Here is a 25,990-nt window from a genome sequence, read left to right as displayed (position 1 = left end):
TAAATGACATTGCCATTTATGGGGCAGAGCTAATGAAACGTATAGAGGAATGGTCAGCAAGGTAGAAAGAGAGCCTTTAAAGAAGAAAGCCGGTAATACACAGAAACAAATATGAAGAGATCAGACCAATGGCAGAGAATCAGCGAAGCAGTCACTACTGACAGAGTTGGGCTTCTGCCCCTCTGGAGCCTTTCAGAGTTGCTTGGAACCATACCACCATGCTGATAAGCAGATGCACACTTCCTTTCCTATTGAAAGAGAAGCAATTTGAAGCAATAGCAGCAGCAAGTACAGACGACTGCAATATTTCCAAGCCTGGATGCTAAGACCAGTTTCTCCAAATAAGGCTCCCATGCTCCTATCTTTGGGGGGAAACACTGCCTAGTACAGTCCCTCCTAGAGATTGATCACAGTAAAGAACCCTATTTTCCTCTGTTTAATCCTGCATTTGCCCAACTTACTGAACCACTGATTTTTCACACAATACTTAACATCTTGAGGAGCCAGTGTTTCCTGGCACATAATGTGGCAAATGTGGTGAGAAGAAGAGAAACAAGACAATAGTTTAAGGGACTATTGGTAATCAAGGGAATTTCTTTTCTTTCCTTATTAAGAATGGAAGAACCTTGAATATACTTAAATGCTGAACAAAAGGAAGCTACTGTAGAGTAAAAAAAGGCCAAAAACAGGCACAAAAAGCAATAGAGCGAGCCAGGCTTCAGGCTTTGGTAGAGGGTTAGCTTAGCGAAATACCTCAGCTCGCTAATCTAGCCATAAAATATTATTTCCCTTGATGAACTCTAGTGATTAAAAATGTTCACTATTCTAAACCATATTTACTTTCCTCTGAGGATACAGATATTATCTACATAAGGTTAAGGGCAGATGATATAAACTGTATAAACTGATTCACTAGAAACAGAGTGCAGTCTCCACCCTCCTCCCCAGAGTCAGATGGAATGCGTCCCTTGCCAGGACCAGAGAAGGGTGTTCCAGGTCTTCCAGGTTGAGAGCTGATGCCCCACTCCCCCTGCCCAGGCAGGGAGAGCTCTAGCACAGGATAGGCAGAGAGGGGAAATTTAGAAATAAAGCTCTCCAAAGAAACTGTCTTGCCTAAAGATCAGCTTCCCACACACACTGGAGTGCCACATCTGCGGGGGCTGGAAGCACGGGAATGGAACAATCCTGACCGAGTCACATAACTATTACCCTTTTGCGGGAGGCGACAGCATATTTCTGAGTCCCCCCATTGGCACCCCAGTGTCTAGGCTGCAGATCCAGAGCAAGGGCTTAGGGACAGAAAACAGGAGACTGAAAAGATCACCAGTGACTAGTCCAGCCTTCCTCCTGCTCTCCTCTCTTCACAACAAATGTGAAGAAAGCTGCTCTCAACACAGAGGGAGTAGAGCTGAGGGTTCATTTTAGAAAAGAACCATGAAGGGTTCTAGTGGGCTTGAGGCTCAAATCTGGGCTCCCTTGGCTCTTCTCCCTGCAGGAGGGTCAGGAACTAGCAACTGAGGAAAAAGAAAATCAAGCACCTGAGAGAAAAACTGCAATTAGCATTTATATCGGTTGGCTATGTCATCTCAAACCCCAAGGACAGAGTAGATGTCACGTTGCCAGGCAACTAGCAACTGTAGCCTCCCCTCCCCACCTTCCAGCTGGTATCAGAGGCCACTAGAAAAAGTTTAACCCAAGAGTCTGATACAAGTATTAAACACACACACACACACACACACACACACACACACACACACACACACACACACACACACACACACACACACACACACACACACACACGGCTCAGAGGAGTAATCCTACCACCTCTTTCTCCGAGGATTTTACCCTTGGAGAGGTACAATATGCTTGCCCCAGACTGTTGGAGTTTTGCCAAGAAGCCCAAGCAGGAAGAAGGAAACTATCCCTAATTCTAGGAGGAGTCCATAGTGTTCATTTAGCAATCCAACTCTCTAAGAGGTTTGTACTTTGACCTGACAAAGTATTATAATGTGACTCAAGGGTCAAAAGCTCAGCCTTGGACAGTATCTCAGAACAGCTTTCAGCAGCAATACACTCAATGCTATATATCCATTCCACCCACCCTTCCTGTGGAAGATACACCATCCCATCCCATGTCCCATGATTCAGATACAGCAGACCAGTGCACAGGGAGTGAGGGAACACAATTAAAAAAAAAAAACCCAGAAAGCAGCAACCTGTCAGTTCTTTGGTTTCTTAAAAGAGACCCTGTACCAGAACACAGTGATAGCTGATATGCTCGGATACAAATTCTGATGTCTATTATGCATATGTAGAAGGGGGGAATGCCAAGTTTCCCCTCAAATCACAGATTGCAAGCAAAGTACTTTGAACATTTGAGTGCTCTCTGAATGCTGAATAGCAACAATCACCCAACAGTCTTTTACAATTAGAGCAAACTGAAAATTTCCCATACTGAGTCATTCAGGAGCAAAAAGGAAGAAGCCAGCTCACAAAAGGGAGGAGATACTGACCATAAAGCACACAACCTGAGCATACAGTGCAAAGTGTTGTTTTAGTACTGGGAGTACACACTCCCTACCCCACTAGTTAAACAAGAAGGGCTGGGTTGGCACGGAACTCCCCTTGTGCAGCACAAGGCCTGGTGCTCAGAGGTGAGACTTACCTGACGTACAAGGACCTCTTCTCACTCGTTCGCAGGGACCCAGACCCAGAGCTCATACTGCTGTTCATCATTTGTTCTCGCAAGTCATGTATCTTCGATTCAAAGCGACTGTATTCTGTCAGAGAGACAAGGGAAAGGACAAGAAAAGAATGAACCCAAGGAGTTGCACCAAGCCTGTGTGCCAGCGGCCAAAGAGCCAGGAGGACCCTTGGCTTCAAAGCAGCCAGAGCCAGCCCAGTCAATCTTTGCTTTGATAAGCAAAGTACCTCCTCAATGCACAGAAAGATTTCTCTCCACCCCCAGACTAGTAGAATGAAAGAATACACCTGAAAAAGGAGTAACATTTGGACATATCGAATGGAAAAACTCACTGATCCTTAAAAAAAATAACAACTGGAAAGAGGTTCCAGTGCAGCCTTCATTAATCTTTAGAGCAGGCACTAAGGCACAAGGAGAGCAGATGGGAAAAGAGACTTTCCCGAAAAGTGGATTGCAGAGAACAGATGGCCCTGAGATGCAGGGTGGTGGGGCAGCGAAGGACCTGAGGCCATTATATCACTGTTAGGCAAAGATGATCTGTTTCTAGATGACTTGTTTTTTTGAGGGGGGACATTGGAATGCAGTACAAAGGTAAAAACAAACCTCACAATCAGAAGAGAAGATCACAAAGCTCTCCTGAATTATTTCCCTTTTAACAAACAGGGTCTTTGGCTTCAGTAACAATTGAACATTACAATAGAAATTCTCCCAAACCCAGAAGTCTGCTGACATCTTTCTCCTCCAAAACCATCTAGCCAGGGGGGTCATAAGTCCATGCCCAACTTTGTAGCCCACTGACACCATTACAACAGTCTGAAAAAGTCTCATCATTCTGAAAAGGTGACTACAGGTTTACACCCAATGTAAGAAAACCTGACATAGGAAAATTAACTCTATCCATACAATTATTATAAAAGGCTTTTTACAGGGCTACTTTGCTGTGACACTCTCCTAGCACATTTTATATATGATGTTCACATTTACCACAAACACACACACACACACACCGCACATTTTTCAGGTCTATAATTGCCAGTCTATAATTGCCACATAAAATGGGATATATCTAAGGCACAGACTGTGAAAACGGTAGAAAACAGGCATACTTCATTATGACAAGCTGATTTTAAAGGAAGTCACAATTTATACTGGGGGTTGAAGGTTGGGGAACTGCTTTAAAAAACAAACACATTTCCAGGAAAAAAGAATTCCACAAAAGCATTTTCATGCACCACAGAGGGCTGGCAAGAAGCATCCCCATCTAGGCTGTAAGACTCTACAGGCAGAAAACAAAACACCTGTTCTAACACCTGACACTCCCCTTCCCTCAGCAAAGCAACCTGACCTTCAGCTGGGTATAAAGGGAAACAGTAAAAAGCCTAAACAGGAGGGAATAGGGTTCTAACTCATACAAATATCCTCTTCTCAACAAAGTTTCTTTTTGTTCACTCTGGTACCAATGAAGCCAACTGGTTAAACTCATGTGCTCTTTCATTCAGCACGCACTGGTGTTATGGTGATTTGTCCTCATTACTTACTCCTGTCCCTGAAATCCTGCAGGAAGCAGTTAAGTCACTGACTCACCCATTAAATGTTGGGGAAAGAAAAAAAGAGAGACAGCAGCTGGACAATGTCCCTATTCTGAGGGTTAGAAGGCAACACATCAATATCAATGAGGCTTCCCAATCTAAAGGTAGAAGGTGGTGACCGATCTGTCATGGCAGCCCTGGATGGCCCAAGCGCGCAGTAGCAGGGCTATCTACCTCTAGAGCCGCCCAGGCGCGGGTCCCGCCCCAAGGCTCAGCCCTCCAGCCCAGCCCTCTCCAGTTGGCTCCTTTCTGGCCCTCCTCCCCACTCACCGGCTAAAAGGAGACTGGGTGAGACAAAGAGATTTCTGACCAAGCAACCCCTTCTTGAGCAAGATAAGTAAAAGGCAGAAATATGCGTTGAACACAGAAAAAAAAAAAAGAAAAAAACCCCCACCACCCAATCTATCCTTAAGCCATATTCCCCCTCTCCCAACTTGTTTATATATTCTCTTCTTTGGAATTGGCTTGCCCACTGAACTCCAACTTAGCAGCCGGTCATGGCAGTTGCTTAGTAACTACATTTCTTAAATAACCCTTTAAAAACAACCGCCAAACCACCATTTCCTCAAAGCTCCTAATCCAAGGTTGATAACGCTGGGCCAGAGAGCCCACTTAAAATAGACTATAGAAAGAGAACAAGGCTATTGCTTTAAGGAAGCCACTTTCTGTTTTCTATGTGCTACTAAGCTTTCAAGCCTATTAAATAGTGTTTTATTCACTTTTTCCCCATTCAGATGATCCCCTTAGAGTTCTAGCTGCTCATCGGTCTCTGCCTTTTATTTGTAGAGTTATCTAGTGTCCAGTAGGCACAAAGTAGGCTCCGAATAAATGATTGTTGGGTAAACGAGGAGCAGATTAAAAAACTCTGCCCAAGTCGATGCTTCTGTTCTCAAACTAATAAAACTAATGGTTTATTTAACTCATGGCTGCCAGCTTCACTGAGGGCTTGGAAAAGTAGTTAAGAAGTATTGCCATTTGCTTTTGTTCCCAAGGTTAATTGTTGGGAGCAATTGGAGTATATGTTTTTTAAACACCTTTTTGAGATGTTAATAACCCACAGTGGGCATCTGATTAACAAACTTTGTTTATAACAAAGAAAAAAATAATTCTAACAAAAAGCTGTTTAGAATAGTCTTTAGATAGTACCTCATCTTAATATTAGAGGCCTCATTTTCCAAGGACAAAAGCTTCACCTAAAAAGCATCTGAATTCTAAGACCTTACAATTTGCCAAGGTCCCTCTTTTCCCCTTCCACTCATAACAAAGCCGTTGCTGAAAGGCATCTCCTAGGCCTAAGTCTTTGCCTAAGAAGCCCACCAGACCAGCCTCTTTAATCCAAAAGGCCTACTTCTAACAGGTTATTTTAAAGAAACAACACTTATTACTAAAATCTCAAGTCTACTGAACTGTGTTATATTCATTTTTTTCCCATTCATATGAACCCAACCATTTGTGATCCACAAAGATATCCACAGTGAGTCAGTCACTGCTCCCTCATTCTCTTTACTAATCACAGAGAGAAAAGGGAGTGGGGTAGGGGACAATCAGACATCATTCCCCAAAACAGGATTTCTCACTGACCATCTGGGGTGCCTCTGAAAGATCAGGATTTGGGACCCTACCCCCTGATACACTGACTCAGAACCTACTGAGTGGGCCAAGGAATCTGTATTTTTAACAAGCATCAAGGTAATTCCGATGCCAAATAAAATTTGAAGCTGCTGGTCTTGATTACAGAATTGAGTTTTGTTTTGTTTTGTTAGTTCAGGGAAAAGATAAGGTAAGTATCCTGCAGCCTGTCTCAAAAGGAAGTTAGGACAAGAGGGTTGGAAAGCTCTCCAAAAAAAAAAAAAAAAATTGGCAATACAACTGCAAATTCCACGGGAAAGGAAAGTGCTAAAGAAGCCTCTGTCCAATATATACACTACCAAACGTAAAATAGATAGCTAGTGGGAAGCAGCCGCATAGCACAGGGAGATCAGCTCGGTGCTTTGTGACCACCTAGAGGGGTGGGATAGGGAGGGTAGGAGGGAGGGAGACGCAAGAGGGAAGAGATATAGGAACATATGTATATGTATAACTGATTCACTTTGTTATAAAGCAGAAACTAACACACCATTGTAAAGCAATTATACTCCAATAAAGATGTTTAAAAAGAAAAAAGAGGGCTTCCGTGGTGGCGCAGTGGTTGAGAGTCCGCCTGCCGATGCAGGGGACACGGGTTCGTGCCCCAGTCCGGGAGGATCCCACATGCCGCAGAGCGGCTGGGCCCGTGAGCCATGGCCGCTGAGCCTGCGCGTCCGGAGTCTGTGCTCCGCAACGGGAGACGCCACAACAGTGAGAGGCCCACATACCGCAAAAAAAGAAAAAAAGAAAAAAAAGAAACCTCTGTCCAATGTGCCTGCAAAGAAATCTAATGAGTTTACACTTTTTTAAATTATAAAAGTAGCACAGGATTTTTTAAAATCTTTAACTTTTTTCTTTGGACATTCCTGTATCATTTCCCCATCGCACTACCCAGAAGTAACCAGTTAGGATTTTTAGTATGTATCCTTCCAGACTTACTACCATGTATATATCGTTTATATACATACACTCAAAACTCACATAGATTCACATGCTTTTTTCATTCTGATATATAATGGAAACCTATTCATGTCAGTACACAGTGATCTACCTCGTCCTTTATAATAGCTGCACAGTATTGCATATTATGGACAGACCATAATTTATTCAGTCATATCCCAACAGACATACATTTAAATTGTTTATAATTTTTTATATTACAATCAATGCTGCTCTGTATATTTGTATGAGCATTTCGATAGCATAGATTCCTAGAAGTGAAAATGCAGGGTCAAATTACATGCACATGAAAAAATTTGATTGGCACTACCAAAATGAACCCCAATATTCTGAAACCTTCATGACTGGAAGTGAGGATAAACTGCTAGTCTAAAGCTTCCAGCAGCTCTTCTGTTCCTGAAGAAGTAGAGGCAGAATTTACCTTTAAGGACAGATTGATCTTTTTGTTTGGGGGAAAAAACTCTAATAAGCCTTTTGGTTATGAAAAAGTAAAGCCAAGACTGCATTCTGGAATAGACAAAGAGGAACCTCAAATGTTCTCTGCATAATCACAGAAAAGGTCCTCCTGTGTGTGGAGCTGCTGATTCAAAGGGCTTGTCCTACCACCTATATGATACTTTATCTACCTCTAGAAATATCTACCTCTAGACTTGACCACTCTGCCTCCTCCTACTTAGTAATTTCATGCCAAACCTCCCTGGTACAGTAAATGACAGCCCCCTTCCTCCTGTGCACAACCAGAGTTTCCTCAGTGTTTTGCTGATGTTCTTCCTAACTGCTTCCTCAATCCATCTTTCTTTCTAACTTCCATTGTCATTGCCTTTTCCTTTTCTCATGATTATTTTTATCTCTTGCCTGGATTTAGGTCACACTGTGTTATCTCCTCTCTGGACCACTGCTGTGTTGCTCTAGCTGGTGGTCTGCCCCCAGGCTCTCCAAACTCCAATCCAGCTTAAGATTCTTATTTGAAAAGCCTTCCTAAAACGCCAACTTGTAGCCCTCTGTCCAGGTATTTTTAATAACTCAACAGCAACTACAGAACTTTAATATCTCAACTAAAATTTCAAAGACTGCTAAAACCATCATCTTGTCACTCTCAGCCGATCTATTCCATGTTTTATTAGACAGATCCCCTTTTGATCTAACCTGCCTGGAACTCTTGAACACAATTTGTTCATTCCTACCTATTATTCCCTTGTCCTGAAATTTTCCTCCCTGCCTGACACTGAACATCCTTTATGTCCTTCACCACCCAGAAGTTTTATTCATTCATTTATTTATTCAAATATTAACTAAATGTCTACAGTGTGCCAGGCATTATGAGAGCTGATGGGGATATAATGGTAATCAAACAGTTCCTAGAAATTACAATAATGAAAAAAACAACTATTTAATTACAATTTTAATTACGATTGTGACAACTGCTATGAAGAAAATGCTACAAGACGAACAGGGTGACCCAATCTACTGAGTGGGGGATGGGAGGTTAACAAAGGTTTCCATGAGGATGCGACATTTAAGCTGAGACTTTAAGGATGAAGAGTTAGCCCGTGGAAAAGGGGTAAAGAAAGCATTCCAGACAGAAGGAACAGCATATGTGAGGGTACAAAATATCTGGATCACAGGGAAGTAAGGGAATACTGGCAGGAGATCAGACTTGTAAGGTAGACAGAGGTCAGATTATACATGACCTTGTGGACTACAGTAAAGATTTCTGCTTTCATCCTAAGAGTAACAGAAAGAAGTCACTGAAAGATTTTAAGTAAAGGAATGACATGAACATGCTTGTATGTGTATCACTATGGCTATTGTGGGGAGAATAAGTGTGGTGCCTCACATGTAGATTTAAGTTTCTTGACAGCAGAGGACCATGCTTTCTCTTTTTGTCTAGGCCCTACAGCCCCTAGGGGGGCCTGCTTTACAGCATCCAAACCAGCTAGCCCCCTAGCCTCTGCTCAAATATATCCAATGTTGGGAAGCTCTGTATTCCTTAATTATTAGACAACACTATTCAAGAGAAAATTCTTGGATTGAGGGCCATCTCTTTTGCTAGCTGGTCCTACTTTGGTGTCTAAAACAGTATAAAACATGATGGATTCTCTTCTGCATAACTGTATGAAGGAACAGTTTAAAGAAAATCAAAGAGCTGGGAAAGCCTGGAGCAGGTTCCAAGACTACTGAATAAGACTGAAGAGAAGGTAGAGTGTGAACAGGGGAAGGAGAAGTGATGGAAGGTTAGGGGGCCAGATTATAAGAGTTTGAGATAGGACTTTTCTTACTAGGCTTTGGGAACCACTGTTAAGTGTTTAAATAGGAAAGTGATACAATTAGAACTCGGTTTTGGGGAAGATTATTCTGAGAACATAATACAGAAGGGAAAACAGCGACAAAGATAACAGAGACCTGTTCTACTAGTATAGACAATGACTTCAAAGGCTTGACATAGTGTGGGGGCAACTGAGGACAGAAAGAAGAGGCAAGAATCAGGAAATATGCTGGAGCTAGAGGAGAGAAAATCTGACATCTGACTGGATGTAGGGTGAGAAAGGATCAAAGGCAGCTTCTGAATTTCTTCCTGAAAGACCAGGAAAAGGTGGGATAATATCAGCCATAATAGAAACTGGCCATCATGTACTCCAAGTAAGTTCTCTATTCTCCAGGCTAAATATTGTTACTTCCTTAACCATTCTTCATCTAACGTGGTTTCCAGGCCCTCCACTACCTCTCCCTTTTTAAAATCTAGTGCCCAGAACTTGTGGTGATGTCATTTTCTTTACAAAACTGTAAGCTCCTTGATGTGGTTTTTGTTTCCTTCTCAAAGTTTAGCGTGGCAATCTGCACCCTTGTTGAGTCAACGATCTTTACTGAACGTGCTAACTCACTATAAAGATCCAACAGGACAAACCTAGACACTGTAATTCTCAAATTCTGACTCCTCAGGAACTAATGTAAGAAAAAAGAATACAAAACTTTCTCCTTCCACTGACCCCAAAATGGTAAAAACTGAACAACAAAACCACAAACCACTTCTGCAAAACACTAACATATCAGAGGTTTCAAGACCTACTTAATAGCCTAATAAAGCATCAAAGAGGACTGAAACTACAATATTCACTAATATGAAATGGACACATAACCAAGCCTCCAAATCCATCTCCCCTATAAGACTTTGATCTCAAATGCATCTACGTTCCTAATGACAGAAAAACTGTCTTCTCAGGATAAAAAATGACATCTGTCAGTAATTTGGAAAAGCAGAAAGGGGCTCAGTTTCTCAACCCATAGAAGACTTATGTGGTTCTATTTGATTATGGGTAGGAAAATGTTGTAGAGACAGGAAACAATGGGAAGCAAAAAAGGGTACTTACTCTGCATGAAGCACTGACTACCTATGGTTTGAATGAAGATATAAAAGGTAAATGCTCCAAAATAAAATAAAAACCATGCCTACCAAATTTGGAAGTGACAATGAAGCTGGGGAGACAACTGGATGACAGACTTCAGACACACAGATTGTGACAGGTAGGAACAATGGAAAGACGGGAATACAAATAGAATGCAAAGGAGAAATGTAACTTCCTGACCTTGAGTCCCCACACAAATACTGAGTAGGGAAGACAGGGCTGAATAACAGCATGTGTCTTGGTTGGCTATCAACACAAAACAAGGCAATAGCTGCCCAAAGGCTCGTTTGTTCCTATGGAAGTGAAGGTGTTCCAATCTCAAACTCATACAGCCCTCATTTGCCATTGCTGAGCTGCCCTGAGCTCAGAGGAATCACCCGTTGTGCAAATGTACAGAACTCGTGAGAGTCACAGATTTTGATGAGTATGAATTGTGTTTTTGGTTTCTACAGTTGCCTTTGGAGTGCAAACCCTCAGGATTTGTATGAATTACAAGCATCTGTCCCAACAACATAGCTCATGTTTTCAAAAGAAATGGATGGAGCCAAAAGTAAAATAAGCCCATCAAGAAGATACCTGTCAGTGTGGTGATAAGTACATGAATCGTCAAACAGCACAACATTTCTTGGAATCACAAACTTGTCTCTATAAAATAATATGAAGCCTATTACTTGGGTTAGTTTCTAATTATGGGGCCTACTATTTAAAGAATCTGACACCTCTAACGGAAGCCACAGACCCGGACCGGAGCAGCTCGGAGGCGGTGAATAATAGCTCTTCAAGTCTGCAGTAAAAAATGGCCTCCAATAAAACTACATTGCAAAAAATGGGAAAGAAACAGAATGGAGAGAGTAAAAAAGTCGAAGAGGCAGAACCTGAAGAATTTGTGGTAGAAAAAGTACCGGACTGACGTGTAGTGAATGGGAAGGTGGAGTATTTCCTGAAGCGGAAGGGATTTACAGATGCAGACAATACTTGGGAACCCGAAGGAAATTTAGATTGTCCAGAGCTAATTGAAGCATTTCTTAATTCTCAAAAAGCTGGTAAAGAAAAAAATGGAACAAAAAGAAAATCTTTATCTGACAGTGAATCTGATGATAGCAAATCAAAGAAGAAAAGAGATGCTGCTGATAAACCAAGAGGTTTTTGCCAGAGGTCTCAACCCAGAGCGAATAATTGGTGCCACAGACAGCAGTGGAGAATTCATGTTTCTCAGGAAATGGAAACATTCAGATGAGGCGGACTTGGTGCTGGCAAAAGAGGCAAATACGAAGTGTCCTCAAATTGTAATTGCTTGTGTGTGTGTGTGTGTGTGTGTGTGTGTGTGTGTGTGTGTGTGTGTGTGTGTGTGTGTGTGTGTGTGTGTGTGTGTGTGTGTGTGTGTGTGTGTGTTTTGTGGTACATGGGCCTCTCACTGTTGTGGCCTCTCCCGTTGCAGAGCACAGGCTCTGGACACGCAGGCTCAGCGGCCGTGGCTCACGGGCCCAGCCGCTCCGTGGCATGTGGGATCTTCCCGGACCAGGGCACAAACCCGTGTCCCCTGCATCGGCAGGCGGACTCTCAACCACTGCGCCACCAGGGAGGCCCTGTGGTTTTTATTTGTAATTGTTTTTTATGAAGAGAGACTAACTTGGCATTCTTGTCCAGAAGATGAAGCTCAATAATTGTCTGCATTGCTTTTTATATATATTTTTTAATCAAAAATCTGGGTCTTGATTTTTTTGATTTATTAGTGTGAAGAAATAACTACATTCTAATGAAAATCAAGTTTGATATGTTCGTTTTGAAGTAGTACTGGGGAAGTTGTTGGGTTTTGGGGGGTTTTGTTTTTGTTTTTGTTTTGCATCTGTAGCACTGGTTACTTTGAACAAATAAAAGCTTTCTGTAGTTGCTTCCTTTAGCAGAAAAGAACGTTTGATACCACGGTATATTACTTCCTCTGCATTAGAGAACAGCTTTTCTAAATGTGCAGGAAAATCTCCATAGTCATTACTCAATCAGAATTTAGAATTTGCATTTAACTCATATATGCCTAAGGACCATTCTGGGTTTTTTGTATGTGTATACATATGTAAATGGTTTGGGGGTTTTCTGGTTATTGTTTAAACACATTTACCAAAACAAAAACAGCCTTTCACAACCATGGATAAGCCCATGTTTCTGGGATTCTATCATTTTGAGCAATATAAGAAATCACTTCAACTTAAATTGAAAATTTAAGTCTTAACCTTTCAAATTAAATAATTTTGTAATTAATTAGACAAATTACTGTAAACAATTTAAATTGGATAATTTTTTAAAGCAGCCCTACCAGAATCTGCATCCATATCTACCATCATATAAATGCAGTTTTATATGTAAAAACCCCTGAAAGGAAAATTTTATCTCTGTCAACCGAAATGAAAAAACTAGAAAAATTCTGGTATGTGTTAATTAGCCAAGCAAGACTTAGTTAAATGGACATTTAAAGCTTCCTTTTGGCAAACCATTCTTTTATAAGAAGTTGAAATCCCTGTGCTGTATTTACTGAAAGACTGTGATACATGGAATGTCTCAGACTTGTTAATGGAAACCTAATCAGATGGTTAGAGATGCTGGCAATTTAGGATCTGCAGGAATAAATGAGTGAACCAACTTTACTAATCTAAACTTGACCTGCATGTTTTTTCAAACTTTACCCCAACCCATTCCTTACATGTAGGCTCAATCTTCTCAGTATTTGGGGTTACTGGTTCAGCAGAAGCCAGGAAAAACAATAACTTTGTAGTAATCAGAATGTTATTCAACTGTATATTGTTTACTTTATTGTAAATACTGGTGAACAGTGGTCAATAAAGTTTTATATTCAAAAAAAAAGAATCTGACATCTCTAAAACTAGACAATTTCTCAGTTCCCTTCTAATTTTGACATAATTATGATTTTAGAACCAAATCAATGAGGGCCATAAGAAATCAAACCTAGGACTAGTCTAATAAAAAATTTTAATATGATCTACAAGAAGGAAATCTTCACATCTGCAAATAATCCTAAACTCTTTGGGTCAAAAAAATACCAATTTAAGGAGTATAAATTGCAATAAAAAGAATTTAAGGCTATATGAGAGGGCAGAAAAGTTGCAAACAGACCTCCATATGGGCAAATGCTGCTTGAAGAAAAATAATTGCAGCTCTACTTTTAGAACAATGGGCTCGGAACTATGACTAACCCAGAACAGAAACTTCAGTGTCATTGTATTCTGGTCCCTGCACTGTCACAATGTGCTTCCTCACCCATACACACACATTACCAGGGTCCTGATACTGGGAATAAAACAGAAAACAAGACAAGCCATATCAGCATGCCATAAAAAAAATCCAGATTATCCCTACTGACTGGATGTTTCTGTCCCCTAAAGAGCTTAGTGATTATGCAGGAAGGGCCACTGAGCAAAAGTGCTATACTATATAAATGTGCCATGACATTCAGCCACCTGGTCTGAAACGAGTAGAATGAAAAATGCTTTGATCTCGCATCAAGCTAAGAAAAAGTTTTTCATAGGACCTGGCCATTGGTTCTCCTCACCCTGTTCTAGATCACCCAACAGATCAGGGTAAAAGCTTCAAATAGGGCCTTTTCTCTAATTCAAAAGAATTTCATATAGTATATTCAAATGCAAGATTAACAAAGCCTTTAGCTCCTTTAACCCATAAGTCAAAGTCTATGTAAGAACCACCCCAAGACAAAACACCTCATCTAGAAAACATGAGAATGAATACCTTGCCCTGAAGGTAGCAGGTACTCTTGTTCACAACAATCTTTTCCACTTAACAGAAATGCTGCAACACAGTGACTGAAACACACAACATTTTATGACTAAGCTTGCTAACTTGAGATAATATAACTGATTTCTATGTTTTGTTTTGTTTTGTTTTTTATTTTTTTTGGCCGCAGCCGGCGGCTTTCCCCCCACCAGGGATCGAACCTGGGCCCCCTGCAGTGGAAACACGGAAGCGTAACCACTGGACCACCAGGGAATTCCCTGATTTCTATGTTTTACTATGTCAATTGAGAATCTAGATTCAAATGTTCTTCACAGTAGTCACTCCAATAGGATCACGAATTCTCTCACAATAGTTATTGGGGTATCAACTGAATCTCTTTTGGGTCAAGTTTCTGTGGAAGGAACCCAGAAACTGCGACCTAGAGAAAGACCCTTCTGGTTATTTGTCAAAACATCTGTGGTCATTTTTCATATTTTACTCTGATAATCCCAGAGTAAAATATTACAGAACAGAATTAAGAAACCCCAAATCCAAATTATGAGCATGTGTGTGTGGTTGTGTGTGTGCGTGTGTAATAAAGGTGGCACTTCAAAACAGCACGAAAATGATGGATTATCTAATAAATGGTACCAAGGTATTCCTTAAATATTTGGAGCAAAAATAAGGTAGTGTCCTATCTTACCTCATAAATAAAGTCCAGGCAGGTTAAAGTTTTAAATGCAAAAAGAAAAACATTAAATAACTACAATAAAACAAAGGCAGACATTTATTTTATCTCAGGGTAGGAAAGGCCCTTCCAAACCTAGGGGCAGAGGTGAAATACACAAAAGAAAACACTGATAGACTTGACTACATAAAAACAAAACATCTGTACATCAAAATAAAATAAAATAATAAAGCAAAATGGGGAAAACCGCTGCAATATATATGACAAAGAACTAATATTCTAACTACTTTAAAGCTTTTACGTATCAGTAAGAACTAATGAACATACGTCAACAGGGAAATGGGGAAAGGGTATGAACAGGCAATCCACACACAAAAAAAGAAAATGATGAACAAACAAACACACACACAAATGTTCAATTCTATTATGAAAAAGAAATACAAATTAAGATATGAATTAAGTAACATTTTTACCTATCCAATTTGCAGAGCTTTTTAAAAAATAATACTCCATGTTAGCAAGGTTGGTGGAGGTGGAGAAATATACCAAAATATATCAAATATATCAAAAGTCTTAAACATGTTCATATCCTTTGGCCCAATAATTCCACTCCAAAGAATTCATTCTGAAGGCACAATCACAGATTCACAAAAAGCCTCATACAAGGATATCCATCAAAGTGTTATTTATAAGATCAAAAAATTGCAAACAACCTACAAGTCCTCCAATAAGGGAATGATTACATGAATTATGGCACACACATGATGGAATATTGTTTAATTATTAAAAACCATTTTAATAAAATATGCATGATGCCAAGTTAAAAGAATGGATATAAGACTGCTTAAATACAATGATCTGAGTCTTGAAAGAGATACATACATACTATATGATATATAAAAGTTTGGAGGGAAATATACACAAACACGAGGTTATTTCTGGAGGTAGTTTTACAGGTGATTTGAACTTTTTTTACTTTGTATTTTGTTATGTTCCAATTTTCTACAAATCTGAATGTAATATTTATATATCCAGGAAAAATATAATTTTAAAAATTATATATTTTAAAATTATATATATTATAATATAAAATAATTTGAGGGGGATGGGGAGGCAGACTGAAAAAGACAGGCCCAAGGATGAAGCCAGGACACACGTGCACTAGAAATTCCCCTCCTCACTGCTCTTGACTCCTTCATCATTTTCCTCTGGGACGGATCACCCAACCAGTTGCAGACAAATCCACTTAAATGTATTATCACTATTATCACCTTGCCATCTTATCCAAGAGTAGACCAAAGAAGCCCTGCCAATGCATTGCTAAAATCTAGATATACCACATTTACCCTATTTCCTTGGTCTACCAGTCCAGTAACCCTGTCCATCAAGGCAATTTGGCAGTCTGACATGATTCGTTTGACTTTAGTGAACCAATACTGGTTCCAGTGCTCACCACTTCTTTTTTCTGAGTGTTTATAAAACAACTCTTGGGCTTCCCTGGTGGTGCAGTGGTTGAGAATATGCCTGCCGACGCAGGGGACACGGGTTCAAGCCCTGGTCTGGGAAGATCCCACATGCCGCGGAGCAACTGGCCCGTGAGCCACAACCACAAGCCTGCGTGTCTGGAGCCTGTGCTCTGCAACAAGAGAGCCCACGACAGTGAGAGGCCTGCGCACCGCGATGAAGAGTGGCCCCCGCTTGCCGCAACTAGAGAAAGCCCTCGCACAGAAACAAAAACCCAACACAGCCAAAAATAAAAATAGATAAATTAAAAGAAGGCTCAACATTTAAAAAAAAAAACAACTCTTAATAATCTAGTTTGGAATTTAACCCAAGATTTACAAAATTCTCTTTCTCCTTTTTGAAAATCTGAAGGACACATGTGTATCCAGATCCCCAATGCACATATTTATACAAAATGTGTTAATTTCATCAAGTTGAAAAATCCCCAAATCTCTAGGGTCTTTGTTTTTTTAAGATATCTAAATTCAGTGAAAAGTGGTGAAAAGTAAACAAAGATCTATTTCAAGAGGATGAAAGCCTTATCACAGGAAAGAAGAGGGGAAGACAAGACCTTTATTAAAATAAGACTGTTATTAACTCAAGACTGTGATTCGGGCTTCCCTGGTGGTGCAGTGGTTGGGGGTCCGCCTGCCGATGCAGGGGACACGGGTTCGTGCCCCGGTCCGGGAGGATCCCGCATGCCGCGGAGCAGCTGGGCCCGTGAGCCGTGGCCACTGAGCCTGCGCGTCCGGAGCTTGTGCTCCGCAACGGGAGAGGCCACAGCAGTGAGAGGCCCGCGTACCGCAAAAAAAACCAACCAACCAACCAACCAAACAAAATCTCAAGACTGTGATTCAACAACAGTCTAGGTACAAACAGGAACTTGTGAATTGAATTCACAACTCACTTACACTTATCTAACACAGGATCTGAGTTAGAAGAAACATGTGAGATCATTTTGCACAGTCCCCTCATTTTACAGATCAGAAAACTGGGGCCCATGGGGACTTCCCTGGTGGCACAGTGGCTGAGAATCCGCCTGCCAATGCAGGGGACAAGGGTTCAAGCCCTGGTCTGGGAAGACCCCACATGCCGCGGAGCAACTAAGCCTGTGCACCACAACTACTGAAGCCCATGCTCCGTAACAAGGGAAGCCACTGCAATGAGAAGCCCATGCACCACAACGAAGAGTAGCCCCCCCCCCCGCTGCAACTAGAGAAAGCCCGCGTGCAGCAATGAAAACCCAACACACCCAAAAATAAAATATAATAAAATAATTTTTTAAAAAAACCAATAAAACAATTACCCTATTGTGGAATATAAGTCTAAATCTTCAAACAAACAAAGCAACAGTGTAAATACCAGGGTCAAGATTTCAACAAGCAGCACATTAAATTAAAAAGAAATCCTAAAAAGCTATAAATAAATAAGAAATAATTCATTCTCTATATCATTCTAATCACTCTACCCCATCAGAAGAATCGATGTTTTACAGACACCAAAGCTCCTAGGATTTTGCCTCAAACCATGTAACAAGGACAAGAAAGCACCTGTCTAGCTAGGTTCAGAATTCTTTGCCAACTCTAGCTACCATGTCCTTAGGCTACATGGAAGACAAAAAAGCACAGTGCACACGAGTACACACACACACACACACACACACACACACACACACACACACCTGTATATAAAGTTCAGCCCCAGGAGGCAAAACTGAAAAGAAAGCTAACATATTTCTCTCTTCTAAGTCTGCAAAACAGGGTGGGCCTAAAAGGGTGCAGCCACTTTGGGAAAGTCTGGCAGTTCCTCAAAAATGTTCAATGTTGTTACCTTATGACCCAGCAATTCCACTCCTAGGCATATATACCCAAAAGAATTGGGTATATATTTGACCGCACAAAAACCTCCCGTGAGGTTCATAGCAGCAGTATTCACAGTAGTTGAAAGGTGGAAACAACCCAAAAGTCCATCAACAGAAGAATGGATAAACAACTTATGGTATAACCATAGGATGGAATATCATTTAGCCTTAAAAAGGAATGAAGTGTTACATGCTACAACATGATGAACCTTGAAAGCACTATGCTGAAAGAAAGAAGACAGACACAAAAGACTACATGTTGTATGATTCCATTTATATGAACCAGCCAGAAAAGGACACTTTACAGAAACAGAAAGTAGATCAGTGGTTGCCTTGGGCGAGGGAAGGCGAGGGGAGGAGTTTGGAGGAAATGGGAAGTGACTGCTAATGGGACAGGACTTCTTTTTGGGGTGAGGAAAATGTTCTAAAATTGACTGTTGCACCACTCTGAACATTCTAGAAACCACTGAGTTGTACACTTTAAATGGGTGAATTGTATGGTATGTGAATAAGCTGGAGGGTTTTCTGTTTTTTTTTTTTAAGGTGGGCCCTATCATTTTTATCAGGTCAGCATTCCTAGATAAAATTATCCATACCCACGCCCTCCAGCACACAGTGATAAGAGTGGAAAGGTAGTCCCTTATCCTCCTGGTTCCCTCTAATCACCTGAGTAATAACAGTTGGCTTGCTCGGGTCTCAAGTGAATTTATAAACAACGTGAGAATCAGGGGACTAAGCAAAGCAAAACAATAAGCACAAGAAAAGATGCTCAACATCATTAGCCATTCGGTAAATGCAAATGAGAAGCACAATGAGGACTTCCCTGGTGGTGCAGTGGTTAACAGTCCGCCTGCCAATGCAGGGGACACAGGTTTGAGCCCTGGTCCGGGAAGACTCCACATGCCGCTGAGCAGCTAGGCCCGTGTGCCACAACTACTGAGCCTGCATTCTAGAGCCTGCGAGCCACAATTACTGAAGCCCGCGTGCCTAGGGCCCATGCTCCACAACAAGGGAAGCCACCGCAACAAGAGAAGTCCGCGCACCGCAACGAAGAGTAGCCCCCACTTGGCGTAACTAGAGAAAGCCTGCGTGCAGCAACGAAGACCCGATGCAGCCAAAAGTAAATAACTAAAAATTTTAAAAAAAGAAAGAAAAGAAAATCACAATGAGATATCACTTCACACCCACTAGAATGGCTAGAATCAAAAAAACTGATATTAATAAGGGTTGGCAAGGATGTGGAGAAACTGTAACCTTCACACTGCTGGTGGGAATGTGAAATGGTGCAGCCACAATGGAAAACAGCCTGGCCATTCCTCAAAAGGTTAAACATAGAGTTGCCATATGATCCAGTAGGTATATATAACCAAGAGAAATAAAAACACATGCCCATGCAGAAAACTGCATACAGATGTTCAAAGATAGCATTCATAATAGCCAAAAGAGTGGAAATAACCCAAATGCCCATCAACTCATGAATGGATAAACAAAATGTGATATATTCATATAATAGAATAGTATTCAGTCCTGAAAAGAAATAAAGTACTGATACATGCTACAACACAGATGAACCTTGAAAACACTATGTCAAGTGAGAGTAGCCAGTCATAAAAGACCATATATGAATCCATTTATACAAAATGTCCAGAACAGGCAAATCCATAGAAGCAGGAAGTAGATTAGTAGCACTGAGGGGGATGGGGAGGTTGGTGGGGCAGTGGGGTGGGGAGAGGCTGGGGGGACAGCTAAAGGATTTTTCTTTTTGAGGTGGTGAAATGTTCTAAAATTGACTGCTGTGATGGTTGCACAACTCTGTGAATTTTACACCACTGAATTACACCCTTAAATGAGTGAACTGTAAGTTCATAAAAAAATGAATGACAAATACAACTCTATTTCACTTGAAGAAATGGGAAATTCCTATTTACTGCATTAGTATTCTTAGGCCTGCACACATTTGCTGTTAAGTCAAGCCAACCAATTCCCATCTTTTGGCTCCTCCTGAGGTTCCCCCCACAATATCATTCTATGGTAGTCTTCCCAAGTCCAAGTTCCTTTTGCAGGAGAGGGGGCGTCTCCTTCAGGCTTCCAGCAGCCCCTCTACCCCCAGGTTACCTCCTCCTTTGGTACAGCAGTTTGTGGTCATCAAGACTTAAAAAGCTGACATTTGGGGCCTTACCTGCTGGCGCCGTGGTTAAGAATCCGCCTGCCAATGCAGGGGACACGGGTTCAATCCCTGGTCCAGGAAGATCCCACATGCCACGGAGCAACTAAGCCCGTGCTCCTCAACAAGAGAAGCCACTGCAATGAGAAGCCTGCGCACCGTAACGAAGAGTAGCCCCTGCTCGCCGCAACTAGAGAAAGCCTGCACACAGCAACGAAGACCCGACGCAGTGAAAAATAAATAAACAAAATAAATAAATTTATTAAAAAAAAAAGCTGACATTTGGGAGTTGGCTTTAGTCCATCTGTTAACAGCTTCTGGCACCTGAAGAGTCTCAGAGCAGTATCTTCTGGGTAGAGAGAAGGGGCTCACAGCTTCTCTGCTGTGGAGAGAGGTCATTGTGGTCTCTTGGCAAAAGCCCTGGACACGAAGTTCTCAGGAACTCTGACTTCAAATTGTGATTATGCCCCTTACTGGCTGTGGGATCTTGATCAAGTCACTCAACCTCTCTGATCCTCACTTTCCTCATCTGTAAAATAGGGATAATACCACCTATCCCACAGGGATATCCTGAAGATTAATGCTTACAAAGCCATCTAGAATGCAGACATACTCAATAATTCAACAAAACATGTGCCAAGCTCTGGACTAGGTGCTGGGGCACAAAGAAAAATATAATGGTAGCTGCCTTCAAATTGTTCAGTGTAGAAATGCTGTTAACAGGAATTCATTTTCTTCCCTCCCTACATTAGCCTTCTTTTAGGATGGCAACAGGAGTTTCAGAACTTTGATTCTTTGCCTTGATAAACTTTCACCTCTGTGCTCTCAAAAGAGATCATGCTGATAGGGTGGCACCTATGTTTACATCTCTCATTCTCAAACAGGGGAGATGGGGTGGTAAACTTAAATGTTATGGGGAAAATATCCCTTTTATGCTTTCAAGTTATTACCAACACTTATCCTTACACTCTTCCAGGCCTTACTGAAGGTGTTTCCATGGTGAAAAGTGTGCTTCTTCAGCACTTTAAAATAAGTATGGAAAACCCTAGTTCTTTCTCATTCCCTGCACCCCCAGCCTGTATGGATTTATATTCCAGTTGAAAAGACTAGTCACAAAGGATCAGTTCCCAGTTTAGCTACCTTAGTGACCAATTTCTGGCTCACCTCCTGATTTGGGGTTCAGAATCTATGCTAAAACCAAAAGGGCTTTCCAGAAAAATACTAGCTGAGTTTATAAACAGAGGCTGACACAAAGCAACTAGGGTGGAAAATGTAGGAGATAGTTTCTAAATCAAAATGTTATAACATGAAAACCATCCTTCCCTTGGTGGAGCAATTCCACAAGTCACAGAAAAATATTTTTCATTTTAGAATAGATTGGAAGAGAGCCTCTGCCAAGAGCCAGTTGTTTCAATTTTCAATTTGAATTTTAAGCAGGATTATACATGCCCAAGAACATCATGCTATTTTTAGCTAAATAGGTAGGATTGCTGTGTCCACAACAGTTTGGAGCAATCAGGAGTGAAACTATTAAACAGCATCTCTCACTGTAGTAGCTTATCATTTGGCACTTCTATATCTATTTTAATATTTTCCAAAGCTTCATCATACAAATATTTGTAAAGCACCCATGCTTAGGCACAATACAAAGTTTAAATAGACAAGGTTCCTATCTTCATTATGGGTTCAACCCATTAAGCAACCAGATATATGAAAGAATCTCACAGTTAGAGCAAAGTCAGAGCTGCCATCCAGCCCCTAACTGCCCAGATGAGATACATCAGGAAGCAACTGTCCTTCACCTATCACCCTTCCAATGCTTGTACCATCTCTATGTATTCAAAAGAGAGGGGTAATGAAAATGTTCTAAAATCGACTGTGATGATGAATGCACAATTCTGTGAATACACTAAAAGCCACTGAATTGCACACCTAAATGGATGCATTGTATGGTGTATGAATCATATCTCAATTAAGCTGTTAAAAAAAGGAGAAAAATTGTTCTTACTCTGATTGCTCTAATTAGTCAAGGCTATTTTTTTTAAGCTCTCGTACTAAAGGATATCTAGCTAAAGGCTGCACTGGTTTGGCAATGGTGCCTCAAGGGCCACCATGGACACCACTCTAATCTTTCCCTCACCCTCTCTTCTATTATTTTCCCAGTTCCTTTCCTCTGTTCCAACTAGGTCTTAGGTTTCTCAGGTATTCCCAAGCACGATTTGTCCCAGCTGGTGGACTTCAGGATTAAACTGATTGCTGACCCTCGGCAACTTTCCCTTCATGACCTTAGGCAAGTCATGTCCCTGCTCTCCTGTCGCTGTTCTGGTTTGCACAATGAGGGGTTGGACTACGTGATCCTTTCCAGCTCCCACATTCCATGTGAAAAAAATACAAATGATGAACACTTACTTGGCCAATAACATACAAAGTCTCTGCCATTTTAGCCAACAAACATATATTTGGATTACTCATTTTGTAAATGCCTACGTGATGCAATCCTCCAAAGAACAGTATTTAACACAATTATAAAATGATCAACATGGAGTCCTTATTCTTAAAAACTATCATTTTATCAAAGAAAATTCAGAGCCCAACACGGAATGCTTGATAGTCTCTCTGGACCTGTTTCCAAGGGTCCATTTTTGAATGGAAAATAAAAAAAGCTTTTGCATGTTGGGGCCCTGTTGGATTTTCCAAACCAAAGGAAGAAATGAGATTGGGGTGGCAGAGACTTAACAACAGTAGTTCAACTAAATCCTAAGAGAAGAAAGGCTTTGTTTGGCAAATGGTAGAGAGACCTAGCATAAGACAGCACCCCGACAAACATCAAAAATGCTCAGAAATATGCCCAGAGAGCAATGAACACTGAAGGAATCCCTTTAGCCAGGACAACTTGCAGCTTTTTATGCAAATCAATTACATTCTCCTAACAAAACTCGGAGAAACATGTAGTCACCAGTTTCCAACATACTACCACCAAATTCACAGTATTGTTTCCATGTGCCCAGCATCAGTGAGCAAAACCGAAAGAAACACATCAATTTCTCCTTCACACACACACAAATATGCAAGAGAAACCATTTTCTTTGCAGAACCTACGTTGCCTAAGTTGTGGCCATGAAATGGATAAATATTGGTTGCTAATAAAAATCAGATGGTGAGCTCTACACTGAGAAGCAAACAGCACGCCCAAGCATCATAAAAACAATAACCCTAATGTGTGTTTCTTGTCATTAAGCGGGACACCCAACATGGAAAGAAATGACTCAAAGTGTCCATTTGCATCCCTCTTTCCTACTACCTCAGACCAACAAGCTCTCCTGTTAGTCATCTCCCTACACTTGTCCCCATCAAGAGGGCCTAGTGCATAAGGTTGCAGGCCCCTCTCTTGTTGGCCTTCAGGCTCCTGGCTTGAGGCGCTGAACAAGGGGTAGGGGGGCAGCGGAAAGGACAAAGGTAGGCGCTTTCGATCCCTCACGGCTTTGCAGCAGGGCTGCCAGCCTTTCCCCATTCTCATCACGGAACAGAGCACCTGCCCTAAGGGACAAAGGCCGGCCTTACAAAGAGGAGGGGGAGGCGAAAGGAGTCGGCGACAGTCGCAAAACGCTGGCAAACAAAAGCGGGCATGGGGGGGGGCCCGAGAACACCAAGCCCACCTCGGGGGTTCCCAGAGGTCGCCAGGTCGGGGTGGGGGGGAAAGGAGGCGTAGTAACGGATGTGGGGGAGGGGAAGACGGAGAAAATTCCTCTGAGGACCGAGATTAGGGAGCTGCTGGGGGCGCAGCCGCCGGCAGGAAGGAGAGTGGGGGGCGGACAGAGGTCCCAGGCGAGAAGGGGCAGAGTTCGTGGGTGGGGAGAGGTGATGGCCAAGAGGTGGAGGCCGGCCGGGGCTCAGCCGCGCGCATTGCTCCGCGGGGCCGCGAGGGACCCTCGGGAGGGGCTCCAAACGCGACCCAGGGATTCCGGGGAGAGCTCAGAGTTGGGGGCGCAGTGTGGGAAAAGAGAAAGTCTGAGAACAGAACCGTAGAGAGGCTAGGGGGGACTGTGAGGGGGCCTGACCCCCGTCCGCCCCACCTCACCTGGCGCCGGGTCGGAGTCCAGGTCTAGTGCTGAGAAACCGCCAGCTCCGGCCGGCCCCTCTGTCCCGCGCGGGAGACCACGGACACAAAGCGGGGCACGCGGGAGGAGGGGGGGAGGAGGAGGAGGAGGGGGGGAGGGGAGGGAGGAGGAGGAGACGCCTGAGGCGCGCGAGGCGGGGAGGGGGGAAAGGAGGGGCGCCCGCCGCCCTTCGCCTGGGTCAGGGGGCGGGGCGTGAGGCTGGAGGCCGCGCTCGGCCGGCCAATGGCCACCCCGCCGGCCGGCTGGCTCAGGCGCGCTATCCCGCAGCTCACCTCGGCACCTGGGCCTTGGCTGGCCCCAGCCAATCAAATGCTTTCATTTGCATAACCGGCCCCTCCCACTCGCCCAAGCCGGGGGACTGCTCCCGCAGAACACAAAGAAGGCCCCCAGCAGGGAAAGGGGGGTCCACTTCCGATTCCCTACCTGGAGAGCCTAGCATCACCTTTTCAGCGCGTTTATGGCTGTTTCACGGTCACCCTGATGAGGGGAGAAGTGGGGGGTCATAGAGGTTTGGCCCAAGCACTCTTAAGAGGTTGGTACTCTTCTCCCTCAAGTCCTTCTAACCGAGAACTACCCTCCTGTTCCAGGGAACACAGTTATGTTCTTCGCCTCTTGAGCCCTCCGCCTCTGCCTCCCTCCCCTCCCCTTTTTCCAGTAGCCCCGATCTCTGCGCTTCCTCCCGTAAACTGCCGCCCACTACTGGCCTTCAGCTGCATTGCAGCCCTATTCACCAGGCTCTGAGCACAGCCTTGATTGATGCTCCCAAGCTGTCCAAACCTACCCCAGTCCAGAAGGAAAACGAGAGAGGAAGAGTAAGAAAGTACCAGTACCAGTGTAAGAAAGGACCTAGTCAAGTGGCTTTGTTACCTATGATGGCAAAAAGCCAGCAGTTAGTAATAAGTCTAATCTCCCCAAATCATCTTGTTCCACCTTCCTTCTCCTACCTTCAGGTCTGTACTGGGCCACAATAGTGACTGACTGGCCAGCCCGTTTCAGAGCAGCCGCAGCCTGCTCATGAGTTGCATTCCTCAGGTTCACGCCATTCACCTGTCCAAAGAGAGGAGTTATGAGCCACCCCAAAAGCAAGAAAGGAGTCCTCTGTTGTCCTGAGTTAGGAGAGGGAGATGGGTAGACCATCTCTAAGCCTACTTGGATGCCTTTCTCATCCAAGGATGGGCAATATCCCATCCTTGCCCCTAGGATGAGACCTAAAGGATATATCTCTAGCATAATAATATCTTTGTGGGGGTCAAATGCCAGCCAGGGTTAAGATCCAAGAGATACTCACTTCCTCCTTAAGTATAAGTCTGGTTCCCTGTCCCTCACTAAGGACATCTATAAAGAGAATATGGGGCTTCCCTGGTGGCGCAGTGGTTGAGAGTCCGCCTGCCGATGCAGGGGACATGGGTTCGTGCCCCGGTCCGGGAAGATCCCACATGCCGCGGAGCAGCTGGGCCCGTGAGCCATGGCTGCTGAGCCTGCGCGTCCGGAGCCTGTGCTCCACACGGGAGAGGCCACAACAGTGAGAGGCCCGCGTACCGCAAAAAAAAAAAAAAAAAAGAGAATATGTTTTCTCCAGCTTTTAGCTTTCCCCCACTTCAAGAAGCATTCCTTGGAGACAGCCAGGTC

At 42.8% G+C, this 25,990-nt stretch overlaps 1 protein-coding gene and 1 pseudogene across 6 annotated transcripts in view; one reads left to right on the top strand and one right to left on the bottom strand.

Annotated features, from left to right (window-relative positions):
* DLG3 (discs large MAGUK scaffold protein 3) overlaps positions 1-25,990 on the bottom strand; it is a gene marked incomplete at its 5' end in the record, with an annotated part of 59,977 nt that overhangs the window by 22,495 nt on the left and 11,492 nt on the right. For 4 of the 5 annotated variants that reach the window (XM_082681232.1, XM_082681229.1, XM_082681230.1 and 1 more), the window contains 2 exons: positions 2,669-2,783; positions 25,306-25,408. In XM_082681232.1, the coding sequence (XP_082537358.1) occupies positions 2,669-2,783; positions 25,306-25,408 (218 nt within the window). Of the gene's footprint in view, positions 1-2,668; positions 2,784-24,784; positions 24,841-25,305; positions 25,409-25,990 lie in introns of those variants that run through there. The other variant, XM_082681233.1, reaches the window with a different exon arrangement.
* LOC309839807 (chromobox protein homolog 3-like) lies at positions 11,054-11,950 on the top strand (annotated as a pseudogene). Its single transcript has 2 exons — positions 11,054-11,572; positions 11,888-11,950. The product of its transcript is annotated as a chromobox protein homolog 3-like (transcript).

This window comes from Grampus griseus (assembly GCF_964374135.1).
Source record: "Grampus griseus genome assembly, chromosome: X".
Classification (NCBI taxonomy): Eukaryota; Metazoa; Chordata; class Mammalia; order Artiodactyla; family Delphinidae; genus Grampus; species Grampus griseus.
The sequence above is the reverse complement of the archived record's forward strand: the minus strand, read 5'-3'. Positions and strand labels throughout refer to the sequence as shown.